Source organism: Bubalus bubalis, chromosome X, assembly GCF_019923935.1.
Source record: "Bubalus bubalis isolate 160015118507 breed Murrah chromosome X, NDDB_SH_1, whole genome shotgun sequence".
NCBI classification, from domain to species: Eukaryota; Metazoa; Chordata; class Mammalia; order Artiodactyla; family Bovidae; genus Bubalus; species Bubalus bubalis.
This window is the reverse complement of record NC_059181.1, coordinates 52,263,645-52,277,714: the sequence shown is the minus strand read 5'-3', so window position 1 is coordinate 52,277,714 and position 14,070 is coordinate 52,263,645. Positions and strand designations below refer to the sequence as shown.

Genomic DNA, 14,070 nt, shown 5'->3' with positions numbered 1-14,070 from the left:
AGAGCTCGCCGCTGCAGGGGCGAAAGCAGGGCCGAGGGGAAGGGGCAGATTTAAGAAGTGCGTAGTTGCTGACAGGGAGGGGGGAGGAGGGAGAGAATGACAGCGAGGCTCTCGAGTCTATCTGAGCACATCCTGCTCACTGCTTGCGCTTGTTTTTTGTTTTGCGTTTGGGTCTTCAGAACCACTGGTACTTTTCCCATTGGATAAAACATTGGAGGGTGAGGGAGAGGGGCTTCTTCCCCTCAGATCTCCCCGCGGCCAATCGACCTGCACAGTCCAGACGGTCGCTGAGGGAGTCAGCCCGGTGATTGGCGGGCCTGAGGGAAGCCAATGGGAAAGTGATGAGGTGCGGTGTTGGCAAGCAGATTGCGTGCGAGCAGGCGGGGGGCTAGGGGGCGCAAGGGCCGCCGCGACGGCTGGCAGCCAATGGCGAGGCGGGACGGCCCCTGGCGTCACGAGGGGGCGGGGCCTGACAATTGGCGCGGAGGGAGTACGGCAGGAGCTGTGGGAGGGAGCGCCACAGCGAGGCTGAGAGCGGAGCTGGTCGCGTGAAGCTCGGCATTTTCGCTTCAGGTGTGACGAGCAGCGGCGGCCCGGCCGAGCGCGAAGGGCCGAGCTGTGCGAACGCGGTCACCATGGACCGCGCAGATGAAGGGCCTCCGGCCAAGGCCCGCCGCCTTAGTGGCTCTGAGCCCCCTCAGAGTGAGCTGCTGCTGCCGCCGCCGCCGCCACCTCCTCCTCCTCCTCCTCCTCCTCTCCTGCGCCTGCCCCTGCCTCCACCTCAGCAGCGCCCGAGGCTCCAGGAGGAAACCGAGGCGGCACAGGTGCTGGCTGACATGAGGGGGGTGGGACTGGGCCCCGCTCTGCCCCCGCCTCCGCCTTATGTCATTCTTGAGGAGGGGGGTATCCGCGCGTACTTCACCCTGGGGGCTGGGGGTCCCGGCTGGGAGCCCGCAGTCGAGTCAGGGTACGGGGGGTCGCCCCCTCTCGCGGAGAGCCTAGAAACGCTCTCTCCCTCAGAGGTTTCTGGAGAAAGCCTGGAGATTGACTTCCAGGTGACGGAGCCCAGCAGCTTTGCAGTAGAGAAGGCCCTAGAAACCTGTAGCTCAGGGGGGCGGGGGTACCAGAGGTTAGCCGGTCCAAGAGGGAGAGAAGAGACCGTCATCATCGTGGAAGACGACGACGAGGATGAAAAGGAAAGCGTGAGGAAGAGGAGGAGGAGGAGGAAGAGGAAGCCCAGGAAGGTGAAGAGGGAAAGCCTAGAGAAAAATGCCGAGAAGATAGAGTGCATCCTGCAGGCTCTGGAAAACATTCAGCTAGACCTGGAGGCGGTGAATATCAAGGCTGGCAAGGCCTTCCTCCGCCTCAAGCGCAAGTTCATCCAGATGAGGAGACCCTTCCTGGAGCGCAGAGATCTTATCATCCAGAATATCCCAGGCTTCTGGGTCAAAGCAGTATCCTTGTCATCTATACTCATGGGCCAGGAGCCCATGACCAGAATTGGGTGGGGGGCGGTGGGAGGAGGGACAGACTGGGTGAAAGGGTGTGGGGGCGGGCCCCTGTTGGAAGAATGAGGAAGTCTGGTGGAGAAGGGATGGAAGGAGTGTGGCAAAACATCAGAGAAGCTGAACTGGGGATGGTGAAAGGGGAGGGGGGGCCCATTAAAACTGGACCACAGGGACTTCCCTGGTGGCCCAATGGCTAAGACTCTGTGCTCCCAAAGCAGGGGGCCCCGAGTTCAGTCCCTGGTCAGGGAACTAGATCCCACATGCTGCAGCTAAGATCTGGTGCAGCCAAATAAATAATTAAATATTAAAAAAAAAAAAACTGGACCACATATGGGAAAGGGAAAGAGAAGGAGCATAGCATTAAAAGAAAATGGATCACAGACAGTGAAAGGGGGAGGACAGAGACACACAGCAGAAAAATTGGATCAGAGATGGTAAAAGGAGGAGTGGGGAGAGGGGGACATGGAAGATAAACTGACTCAGAGACAGTGAAGAGGGAGGGGAAGGGCATACAGCAGAGAATTGGCCCAGAAAGGGTACCCAAGTCACACATGGCTGTGCATGCCTAGGTTTCTACTTAGATTCTAGTGAGACCCCAATCCTGGCTGGAGAGGAGGGGGGCAGAGCCCTGAAGAATCAGGAAAAGGGGTATCTAGGAATAGAGATTAAGAAGTTAAATGAAGGAAATAATAATAATTCACTGTTGGTGATAAGCTTATCTCTGGGGGACCATGTAACATATTAGAAACACATGGGTTTAACGTCCTAATAGAATTACATGGACACAGACACTTGACACTGTCATACATACATATCACATGATCACAGGCCCCCAGTACCCAGGCACAGTATTATGTGGCCACAGGTCCTCAGTACCCAGACCACACCATCACCTGGACACAAGCTCTCAGACACAGACACACAACATTATGTGGATACATACCCATAACACCCAAATATATAACATCATGTGACAACAGGCCATCAGCAACCAGATATAGTATCATTTGGATATGGGCCTTTAACCCCCAGACACACAATGTCTTTTGTGAACACTCAGAGACACAACATCACTTGGGTATAGACTCCCAGCACCCAAACACACAGCAGATGTGAACCATGGCAGGGCCACCTAATATAGAGGTTTGATATTTTTAAACACAGGCTCTCACCACATGGTATCATGGGAATAAAAGTATGGGTCTTGTTGCATGACCTACTTGCTCCACATACATCACATGAGCACAGAAGGAATTCTGCTCCAGCCTCTCTTTTGTTCTGCCCTGCATAGCCCCGCCTGGCCTTCCTTCCCTCCTTCTCATTGAACAGTCACTCCTTGACCTAAACTGCTCCCTCCATCAGTTCCTCAACCACCCCAAAATTTCAATCTTGATCAGCCAACGCGATGAAGACATTTTCCGCTACTTGACCAACCTACAGGTCAGGCCAAAGAGATCTTTTCTACTAGGACTGGGCAAGGAATCTGGTCCTTGGAGGTGAGGGGGGATTGGGTGGGAGGGGCCACAGTGTGGTGGGAATTCCACCATTACCCCCACCCTGAGCAGGTACAGGATCTCAGACATATCTCCATGGGCTACAAAATGAAGCTATACTTCCAGACAAACCCCTACTTCACAAATATGGTGATTGTCAAGGAGTTCCAGCGCAACCGCTCAGGTAAGAGGTAGCCCCAGAGCAAATTCATCCCCCCATCTAACCTTGTCCAGTGCCCTCTCTATAGCCTCCTTTTTCCCCAGGCCGGCTGGTGTCTCACTCCACCCCAATTCGCTGGCACCGGGGCCAGGAACCTCAGGCCCACAGGCATGGGAACCAGGATGCCAACCACAGCTTCTTCAGCTGGTTCTCAAACCATAGCCTCCCAGAGGCTGACAGGATTGCTGAGGTGGGGCCCCTCCTGGCATTGCCAGGGAAAACCTTGCTAGGCTTACCCTTAGGGGATTGGGAGTAGGCTCTGGGACTTGTGCTCATAGCTCTCTTCCCCTGTCTCTTTCAACAGATTATCAAGAATGACCTGTGGGTTAACCCTGTGCGTTACTACATGATGGGAGAAGGAGGCTACAGAACAAGCAGAAAGAAGCAAGAAAAAGAAGAAAGGTGATGGCAGAGGGTTGATGGCTGAGAGGTGGTTTGTTAAGGGTGGGGCAAAGACTAGGCTAGTGTCACACAGTATTCATAGAGCCAAAAGGGACCTTTGAGATGATCCAATCCAATATGTTTTACAAGTGGGTAAAACATATTGCCTAGAAATGGGGAGTGATTGGCTGAGGTTATGCTCTCAGGGGCAGAAATGGGACTCTCCCCACCTAGCCTCATCCCTGGGAACCCTTGTAGCCTATTGCCTCCCCTGTTACCACCTTTCAGTGTTTGTCTGCTCTGGGTACATCACCTCCCACCAACCCTATACTCAACCCCAGACTTCCCCACAGTAAAAACAAGGATGAATATGAAGTGGTGATCATGGACGACTCTGATGACTATCACATCGTGGAAGACATTATTGGAGAGACCTCAGACAGTGATGGTATCACCGACAATGAGACCATTCATGATGTCAAGATCTCTGACTTCATGGAGACTACTGACTGCTTCGAGACCACTGACAACGAGATAACTGACATCAGTGAGAGCCTCTGTGACAGCGAGTGCCCTGGCCACAATGAGACCACCGACAACAACGAAAGCCCCAATGACAATGAAACCACTGATAACAATGAGAGTGCTGATGACAAGGAGAGTACCAATGACAACAGTGAGAACCCTGAAGATGACAACACTGATGAGAACGAAGAGAACCCTGATGACAACGATGAGAATGCTGATGAGAACCCCAGTGGTGATGAGAACCCCAAAGATGGCAACCAAAGGAGCAATGGCAACAACCAGGACAGTGACAATGAAGGAGACAATGATGGCAGTGATATTGAAGATAATGATGGCAGTGAAGATGACAATGAAGGTAGTGATGATGATGGCAACGAAGGTGACAATGAAGGCAGTGATGATGACGACAGAGACATTGAAGACTACGAGAATTACCTTGAAGACCCTGACAAGGATCACCATAACAATACCAACGAGGATGACTATGAGGACGAAGTAGAGAACATCTCTGAAGAAGAATCGTCAGTGGAGGAAGAGGAGGAGGGCAGTGAGGAAGGTGAGCTGGACCCTTACCTTTTATGTTTTGTTTTTTTCTTTGGACCCTCATCTTTTGTCTTACCTCCTTTCTCTTCTGTCAGAGAAAATCCGGCCAGGGTCAGAGTATCAAGGCATGAGCACAATCTGCTCTTGTGGAGAAAAGAAAAAAGCATTCTCAGGAAGTTTTTAAATTAAGCAAGGCCAGGAAACATCAAAACCAAAGAAACAAATTTCAGTTCTTGGTGATAGGCAGATAGGTTGTAACAGAGCACAAGACAAATGAAGCAGAGAGAAAAGATAGGAGGTAGTGGGTGGTAAATTAAGACAGGTTCACACACAGAGGGAAAAAAGTGGCAAACACATTGCAATTCAGCACACTCTGTACCCAGCCCTGGCCTTCTGGGAACTCCCAGGCTTGATTGGGGAGCTGGGGGTGAAGTGAACAGTGTGCTCAGTGATCCCAGAGGAGGGAGGAGCTAATTTTATCTCCAGAATTAGGAAGGGGAGAACTAGAGAAAGTAACATTTGAATTGGAGGCTGCCTTCACATTAAGGAGCATTATGGGGCATTCTTGGTGGAAGGGATCACATGAAAAAGAACCTAGAAGGCTGAAAATGCATAGTCTGTCTGTCAGGGTTTACCAAGTTGTCTTCTAAAGACCCTTCACCAAAAGGTTCTCACAAAAGGTTCAGTGGTCAAATATATTGGGGAAATACTGCATACAATAATGTCCTTATGTAGAGTCACATGTACATTGGCACCTGAAAGGCTCTGATAAATCCTACTCTAAGAAACCTATTTAAACATTGTGGAAGTCAGCATTTCCCAAACATTGATCACAGAAGCCATTGTTCACTGTCCACCAAAAAAAGCATTTTGGGAAATGCTGAGGAAGGTTGCACATGGAGGGTTGAGGGAGAAAGCAGTATTTAAGGTAACTGCCATGTTTGGTTCTGGCCTGGATGACTGGCCAAAGGAAGCACCATTTCATGAGATGGGGAATGGCATGGCAGTGGGATTGGTGGGATGCAGAGAAGAACATGGAGTTGGAAGGGCTTGTTGGACACAGGTACAGGTGTCTGAGAGGCAGGTGGTTAGTGGTATGTCTGGGAAGTCAGAAATTGTAAAGAAAGGAGGTAGGTAACAAGCCAGGGCAGAATCCTATATCTGGATTCTGGGGCCAGTTAATGTTAATTGGGTCCAATTAACATTAATGAAGTGTTTACTATGTGCCAGACACTGTACTAAGGGTTTTCTTGCTTTAAGTAATTTAATTCTCACAGCAACTCTTAAGAAGTAGGTACTATTATCCTCCTTTTATAGATGGAGAAACTGAGACTCTGAGAGGGTAGAGTTAGGAGGAGAACTAAGTCATGGAACATTCTGAGAAGGAAGGAATTGTCAGTAGTGTCCAGTGGTCCTGAAAGGACAAGTAAAATGAGGGCCGGGATGTGTTCATTGTATTAGCAGCTGAATAGATCATCTGTGACCTTGGGAAGAGTAGTTTCAGTGGCTTGGTAGGGGTAGAACCAGACCACAATAGGAAGAGGGAGGGATGAGCAGGGGTTAAGGTAATAGAGTCAAATCTTGGCTAAGAAGTAGATGGCAGAAGGCAGACAAGGGGTATGTTTGAGCTTGGCTGTAGGCAGGCAAATAGAGGAGAGGCAGCCCCGTGGGGGAGGTAGAAGGAGCAGGAGGACCAGCCACTCCTGGGAGTTTTGGCCATGGTATCCCTGGCAAACTTCCATTGAGGGCACCAAGAAAGGAGGAGTTGAATAAGTGAGTAGATTTAATCTAGACATATTTTTAGGTAGGGAAACTGAGGGAATTGCCGGCCTCATCCCCTCCTACTCAGTGGCATCTCCTTTCAGAAAAGGGGAGGCAGAGTTATCTGCACAACCCTAGTGTGGGAGCAGGGGTGGGGAATTGGGCCAAAGAAGACAGACTTAGGCCTATTTGAATCACACCAGGGAAAAAGAGGGAGCAGCCTCTGGATGAATAGAAGGTTTATTCAGCTGAAGTCAGAGCTCAGGAAGAGACACACACATTGCATACACTGGGAGAAAAAGCTACTTTCAGAGATGTATCAATTAGGACAGGGGCAGCCCACCCTGCCTTCCTGCTTTCCTCCCACTGCCCCTTACTCTCACACACATACTTAGCTGCTTGTTCCAAGCAGAGGTGCTTGATAAGTGATCCCAGGCCCCCCAAAACCTGACTGTGGGCTCTGTTCCCTATGAAGAGTGATATCTACCCGTCCATCTAACCACCCTCTTCCATTTTCCCCTCCTTGATTCTCTGTCCTGTGCAGGCAGTGAGCAAGGGGAGAACAGCAATGAGGAAGGAATCGAAGACGACTCAGGAGACTCCGACATGGAGAAGGTGCTTCAGGTCCAAAACCCTTGGGCCATCCCTGGAAAGAGGGGCCAAATGGGATAAACGTCTTACCCCTTCAGGGGCTGCTTCTCTTCTATATCCTTCTCCCCCTGCCCCATTTGCCCTCCCTATCAGCTAGGGCCGAGCGGCCCCGCATTGCACTTCTGGGGGGTGATTGACTTCGTACACGGGTTTAAAGTTTATTTTTATGGTTTAGTAATTGAGAAATTCTTATTTTGGGGGGGAGGGAATGGGGGCTTCCCCCTTCCTTTTAGCCCTCCTCCCCCGCAGGCTTCTGTGTGCTGCTAAACGTATTATTGTGATGCTTTGGTCAGGGCCCCTCTATCCCCCTCCTCGTGCTGTGTGGAGTGGACACCCTTAATCCCGAAGCGGGGAGGGCTGCTGTGGCCTTGGGGGGCTCTGCTGCCACCCTGTTCTCCCAAGTCTCTCTCTTTTCCTCCACCCCTCGCCTTTCCCAGCTGCGCCCGCTAGCCTGCCTCGGTGTCTATGCAAGGCCGCTTCGCCATTGCGGTATTCCTGTCCCCCTCCCCCAGAAGTCCCGCCTCGTTCCCTCTGGACCCTGGTAATCCTAATAAAAGTGTGAGCAAATTCAAAGTGCTGTTTCGAGTCTTTTGTCCCACTCGGTGCGCGGTCCCCAGCAGCCAGTCTCCGTTCCCACAGGCCTGCAAGTAGGCGCCTCGTCTATGCAGGGGCCAGGAAGATGGTAGTTGCTGGGGGGTGGGGGTGCCTGGCTAGGGGCGAGCTCCTCCCAACCGCAGAGATGTTGCGTCAGGTCAATGCGGACCATCCTGACCAATGGCAGGGCGAGGCTGAGGGAGCCCCTCCCTCTCCCGGAGGCCGCAGTAGACCCAGGCAGGTAGCTAACAGCTTCCCACGCCTTCCCCTCCGCGCACGCGCACAGAAACGCCCTGCGCTCTGGAACATTTTATTCAGTGATCTTTTTATTTATCATGCGTCAAACCTTTCCTCGGGCCTAGTATGAGCTGGGAGAGGGGGAGCTAGAGGAATCCATTTTTTTCATTCGCATGTAGTGAAATAAAAATGATATCAGTTAGGATTTAATCCAGTAATGCATAAGTGCTCTCTCAGGAAGAAGGTGCATGATCTCTGGGGCTGTACCTGGGAGAGAAGGCAAGAAAAGAGAGCCCTGGCTGGGGAGTTTGCATAGAGAGAAAAGCAGGGCTTTCTGGTGGCTCAGTCGGTAAAAAATCTGCCTGCTATGCGGGAGACCAGGTTGGATCCCAGGGTGGGGAAGATACCCTGGAGAAGGGAATGGCTACCCACTCCAATATTCTTACTTGGAGAATTCCATGGACACAGGAGCCTGGCGGGCTACAGTCCATGGAGTCGGAAAAGGTCGGACACGACTGAGCGACTAACACTTTAACTACTTTTCAAAGGAAGAGAAAAGGAAAATTACTATGTAGCTGTGTTCTTGCCTGGAGAATCCCAGGGACGGGGGAGACTTGTGGGCTGCCGTCTCTGGGGTCGCACAGAGTCGGACACAACTGATGCGACTTAGCAGCAGCAGCAGTGGGGGCAAGGCGGGAACGGTCAGGAGTTGGACGTCTGAAAGACAGGCTTTATCTGGGAGATATCTAAGGAAAGGCCCAGTGGCTTTACGTTTTGGATACAGGAAATTTATTTCCACGAACACCACAGAAACCTCCCAGATTCTTTATGAATCATAATAACTTACACAGAGATCCCAGACATCTGGGTATGTCTTCTGCCATATACCTCCCGAACTTATGGCACCCCACTCCAGTACTTTGCCTGGAAAATCCCATGGATGGAGGAGCCTGGTAGGCTGCAGTCCATGGGGTCGCTAAGAGTCGGACATGACTGAGAGACTTCACTTTAACTTTTCACTTTCATGCATTGGAGAAGGAAATGGAAATCCACTCCAGTATTCTTGCCTGGAGAATCCCAGGGACGGGGGAGCCTGGTGGCTGCCGTCTATGGGGTCACACAGAGTTGGACACTACTGAAGTGACTTAGCAGCAACAGCAGCTCTTATTTTGGGGAAGGCTTCAGAAGGTTTGATTTGTGTTTTACATCATGCCCTCTGCTGGCTAGCAGGAGCATTGATTTGAGGGAGGGAGAGCAGTGAAGAAGTTGATGCTATACCTAAGGTGAGAAAGGCGTGATGGGGAAGAATACGGGAGGTTTTTAAAATATTATCTTTTGGAAGTTTTAGATTTACAAAATCATTGCAAAGATAATACAGAGAGTGTCCCTATACCCTACCAGTATACCTTACCAGTTCCCCCTGTTGTTAACATCTTACATTTGTATGATATGTCTGTCACAATTAATGAACAAATATCAAAACATTATTAACAAAAGTCCATATTTCCTTAGTTTTCACTAAATTTTATTTTTCTCTTCCAGGATGCCATCTAGGACACATTACATTCAGTCATCATGTCTCCATAGACTCCTCTTGGCTGTGACAGTTTCTCAGATTTTTCTCATTTTTGATGACTTGGAGTCATCAACATTTGAGGAATACTAGTCAGGTATTTTGCAGGATGTCCCTCAATTGGGATTTGTCTAGTATTTTCCTCATGATTAGACAGGAGTTATGGGTTTGGGAAAGGAGGATCATAGAAATAAAGTACCAGTCTCTTTGTATCATATCAAAGGTACATGCTATCAATATGTGTTATCACTGTTGATGTTAACTTGACCACCTGGCTGAGGTAGTGTATGTCAGGTTTTTCCACTGTAAAGTCACTCCATTCCCCCACCTTCCATACTGTATTCTCTGGAAGGAAGCCACTAAGCATAGCCCGTGCTTAGGGAGTGGAGAGTTATCCTCCAACTCCTTGATGGGGAAGTATCTACATAAATTAATTGGAATTCTCCTGCACAAAAAATGTGTGTATTCTATGAGTGCTTTTAAGATGCTAGAATCAACAGGCTCTAAGTATAGAAAAAGAGGGACTGAGAGAAGTCAGAGATGACTGCCAGGTTGCTGTGGGACCTCCTGTGAAATGGTTAGAATACTAGATCTTGGATATACTCCAGATTGTGATAAATGTTTTGGGGAAAGCATGGTAGCTTGGATGCCTCTGGTTCTAACCTGGGACCACACTATCAGAAGTGGGTAGAGGAGACTCTGGCCCAGAAAGGGGAACATCTTGCCCCAGGGCCAAAGCTGAGAGTACAGGATGCTGAGTCAAGGCATCTTGGGCAAAGGAAAGAAACACCTATGTGCAGTATCTGGAGTCAGTCCTAATGAGCATGTGATGAAGTGGAGGGGAGGGGAAAGCAGCAGGGGCAAAGGACCTGGAGAAAGATAGCCTGGGTATCCTTGCCTGAGTCTACTCTGGCACACAACGTGACTCCCTCACCCTCTCTAGAGGGTCTCAGTTTTCCCATCTCCAGACAGACTAATTGTGCTGGGGGATCAGCCCAGGAGAAGCAACCAGCCTAAGATCCCAAATGGAGTCTAGTCTTAAAGCAAACCTCTGAAGTTTGCTAAATTAAATTCCTAGCCTCTCATCCTGGCTCCTCTTTACTCATCCTGTCAGAAAGGGCCTCTGACTTCAGAGACACTGTTAGGACCCAATTATTGGTCCTAATTATATTAATTAGAATATTAATTCTAATTGTATATTAATATACTGTAGTATATTAGTATTACTATAATATATTAATTCTATTAATACACTATTAATTATTAATATATTAGTATATTAATTTTAATATACTTGGCCAGGATGCTCATGTCCTGGACTGAGGCATGGGAGAAGAAAATGTTCTTTGTCTAGGATGACATCTTTTCCCTGTGCCCTCACTCCTCAGTGTGTGGTGTGGCTTCAGTTCTGCCCAGTCTGGTCCTCCAAAAGGGAGGACTGTTCTAGAAGTCCTTAAGGTCACATCCAACTCCAGAATATAGTCTTTGCTGAAGACCAATGAAGACAGGTCCATCTGCTGGGACCCCAAACAGAAACCAGGAGGAGAGTGAGGAACTGTGCCCCAGGGCTTGTTCCCATGCTGAAGCTACTTGTCTTTATATCCATCACAACTCACCCCACTCCCCTGAAGCCTGGAGCAACTTCCTGAGGGTGAGGTTCCCAGGACTTCCTAGGACCAGACCTTTAAAGTGCCACCCACTTCTGTGACTAAAAGTAGATTGGCAAGGACAAAACTAAATTCAGGAAACTAGATCCCTCCTTCTTTGGTGACCAAAAAGGCCATCAGTGGCTCCCGTGGTTGGGAATGTGGAGGATGGTTAGGGAAGCATCCTATTTTTCATTCCATAAACATTTATTGAGCACATGCTGTGTGCCTGATAGAAACTCAGTGATAAGAATACAGCAAGGGAACATGAATAGACCAAGTTTTTGTCCCCCTGGAGCACAGAGTTGAAACAAGTGTTTATAACCATTTTTGGGTGCTATGGACCTGCTTGGTGATCTGGTGAAGCCTATGCATCTTTTCTCAGAAAACAATATCTTTTGAATGCATAAAATAAAATAATTAGAGCCATAAAATATTGAGTATATTTAAATATTGTTATTAAAATATGGAAAAACAAATATGTGTTTTTGCTCCTTGTTAACCCATTCAATCACAAGATCTAATGGACAGTCTAATGACAAATATGCTTTTGAGATATGAGATTATATATTTCAAGAAATGTGCAACATCTATAATATGACATGAAAATCTCTGTAATTTCTATTAGTGATGGAGTCACGGGTACTATTACTACTATGGTGAGTTATATTCTTTGCTGAAAAGATGCTAAATTTCAATTACAGGAGAGTGGGAAAAAAAAAAATTTTCCCCCATCCAAATTCAGGAACCCCTCTAAACCCTGTCCCAGCTGGACTGGAGTGAGGTTTGTGAACCCAAATTAAGAAACCCTGATAATAGGAAGGGCCTTCCTGTATCTCCTTCCTTCTTAAACCCTTTTCGTCTGGAGGACAGAAGCCGGGGGTTTTACTCTGGGTCGTACTGCTGTGTGACCTTAAGTCAATCAGTTTGCCTCTCTGAGCCAAAGTTCCCTAAATCTGAAACAACGGCAAAGGCAAGAATTGGGACGGGAGACCTTAATTATTTATGCTCCAGGCAACTAATTTATGTTCTCTCATTGAATCGCCTATTGAATGGATGGCATTTTCAGGTAAGATTTTAAAAATTATCTTCCCATTTCACAGATGGTTAAGCTGAGGCTCTGAATGAGGTTGTCACTTGACCAATGTCTTAATCAGCAAGTAGCGGGGGCTGGTGGATGACTGGCCAGACGCCTATAACCACCTTATCCTCCAGGGATAAAACTGGGAACTACTTTCACTTTGAGCGAGGAAAACCTGGCTCAGAAATGCCTGCAGGCTAGCGGAGCGGTGGTTTACGGAGAATAAAACGTCAAGAAGCTGCGCATCTCAGATTGTCCAGTGACTCGCGCCAGGCCTCACTTTGGGCTTCGCGCCTGCGTGCTCCCAACCAACCGCCCGAAGATGTGTCGAACCGACTGGCAAAGAGCGATGACGATCGTACTCCTGGCCAATCCTATTAAAGAATGGGCTTGTCTCATAAACCAATCAAAGACCCCCAGAGGGGCGGGTTTTCTTGGGCTTGGATCCTAGCTGGGTGTGGGGGGCGGTAAAAATAAAGTGTTTCCACCTCCAGCCAATCCCAGGGAAGACAGGAGGGCACTCCTCCAATAGGATCCTGGAGCCGTCGGTAGCAGTGGCGGCCTGAGACCACCCCTAACGCTCTGGCAGGCGGGAGGGACGCATCCGGTGCATTCGCGAGATCCAGTTGCCGGTACCTGGAATCTGCTTGCGCGAGGCAGTGGCGACACCGACGGCCCGAGGTTCCCGGTGAGACTCTGTCAAGACTGGGGGTAGGGGACGCGGGGGGAAAGATGCCCAGCTGGAGCGCGTGAGAGGTTGGACCTGGGCGAGCTTTTATCCCGGCGGCCTCTCAACCCTAGGTCACCAGGTTGCGGAGGATCGTGCGGGTAGCAAAAGGAAGGCGAGTGCTCCTGCGGCCCCAGACAGCAACCAGGTGAGTACCCTGCGGAGCCCACCCCCATGCCCGCCCTCCGCGCTCCCCTCATTTCTGTCTCTTGGTAAACGGTGTACTTTGCAGACCTTTGCAGGTCTGCAGCTCACGTGATTGTCTGCTTGCTTGTCTGAAAGTCTCCGTCTCTCTCTGCCCACTCCACTCCCCCTTCCTCTGTGTCTATCCCCACCTTTCTGTCTGCCTTTACCTTTCTGTCTGGCTCCCTCTCTGAGACATAGGAGACCACCCAGACCTAGAAGGCTGAATGCTGATCCAACCAGTAAAAACTAGCTGTAAAACCTCGAGCCCCATCCAGCTGGGCCTCAGTTTTCTCATCCGTCAAATGGGAGTCTAATATTCTCCTCAGACAATACATGTGCCTCACTTTGCCCTGCTACCTGGCCCCTAGAAAAGTGTCAATAAATAATAACTGTTATGATTGAAAAGAATATAGTCTCTCTTGGCCTTTGCCTTTATTTTTTCCTGTCTCTGACCCTCCCCCCACCCAAATTGGTTCTTCTTTGTGAATGTTTCTTTCTCTGTTATTGCTTTTCCTCTTTCTGCCTCTTTCCCATCCCGAAACAGGTTAGAGGTACATTGTTTATAGCAATGAGCTTGGCCTAAGAGTGCCTATCAGCTTAGTCTGGGGCTCTTGTCTGTTCTGTGGGTAAAAAAAACGGAGCCTGGCCTTAGGCTGCTTCTGGCCTCCTTGAGGAGACAACCCTCTTTGTTCCCCAGCTACTGTGTTAAACACGTGAGACCTACCCCCGTAGGGTGGGGAGCCGCTTAGATGAAAAAGTGAATCAGGTTCCTATCCTGTATCATGTTAGTTACTACAAGAAAACCAGAGACCAGGGGTCTTCTCATTACAGCCCCGGAGTTGACCAGGTGTCTGGAACTCACCTTCCGTCATCAGCAAAATCCCCTTCACTCTCACCCTAGTTTCTGAATAGTCCTGTTGGTTTTTTTTTGCCTTGCCTTA

The 14,070-nt window shown here is 49.2% G+C and overlaps 1 protein-coding gene and 1 long non-coding RNA gene across 2 annotated transcripts in view; both read left to right on the top strand.

Moving 5' to 3' along the window:
- The first annotated feature begins 476 nt into the window (after positions 1 to 476).
- TSPYL2 (TSPY like 2) lies at positions 477 to 7,658 on the top strand. The gene is made up of 7 exons (XM_006042979.4): positions 477 to 1,454; positions 2,871 to 2,948; positions 3,074 to 3,185; positions 3,266 to 3,411; positions 3,526 to 3,623; positions 3,956 to 4,686; positions 6,979 to 7,658. The coding sequence occupies exons 1-7, from the start codon at positions 636 to 638 to the stop codon at positions 7,104 to 7,106; spliced, it is 2,112 nt and encodes a 703-aa protein (XP_006043041.4). The 5' UTR covers positions 477 to 635; the 3' UTR covers positions 7,107 to 7,658.
- A 5,000-nt stretch (positions 7,659 to 12,658) lies between these two features.
- The window catches only part of LOC102407787, a 28,722-nt gene continuing 27,310 nt past the window's right edge, over positions 12,659 to 14,070 (top strand). The window contains exons 1-2 of the long non-coding RNA XR_326218.4: positions 12,659 to 12,904; positions 13,018 to 13,091. This is a non-coding gene — a long non-coding RNA (uncharacterized LOC102407787). The remainder of the gene's footprint in view (positions 12,905 to 13,017; positions 13,092 to 14,070) is intronic.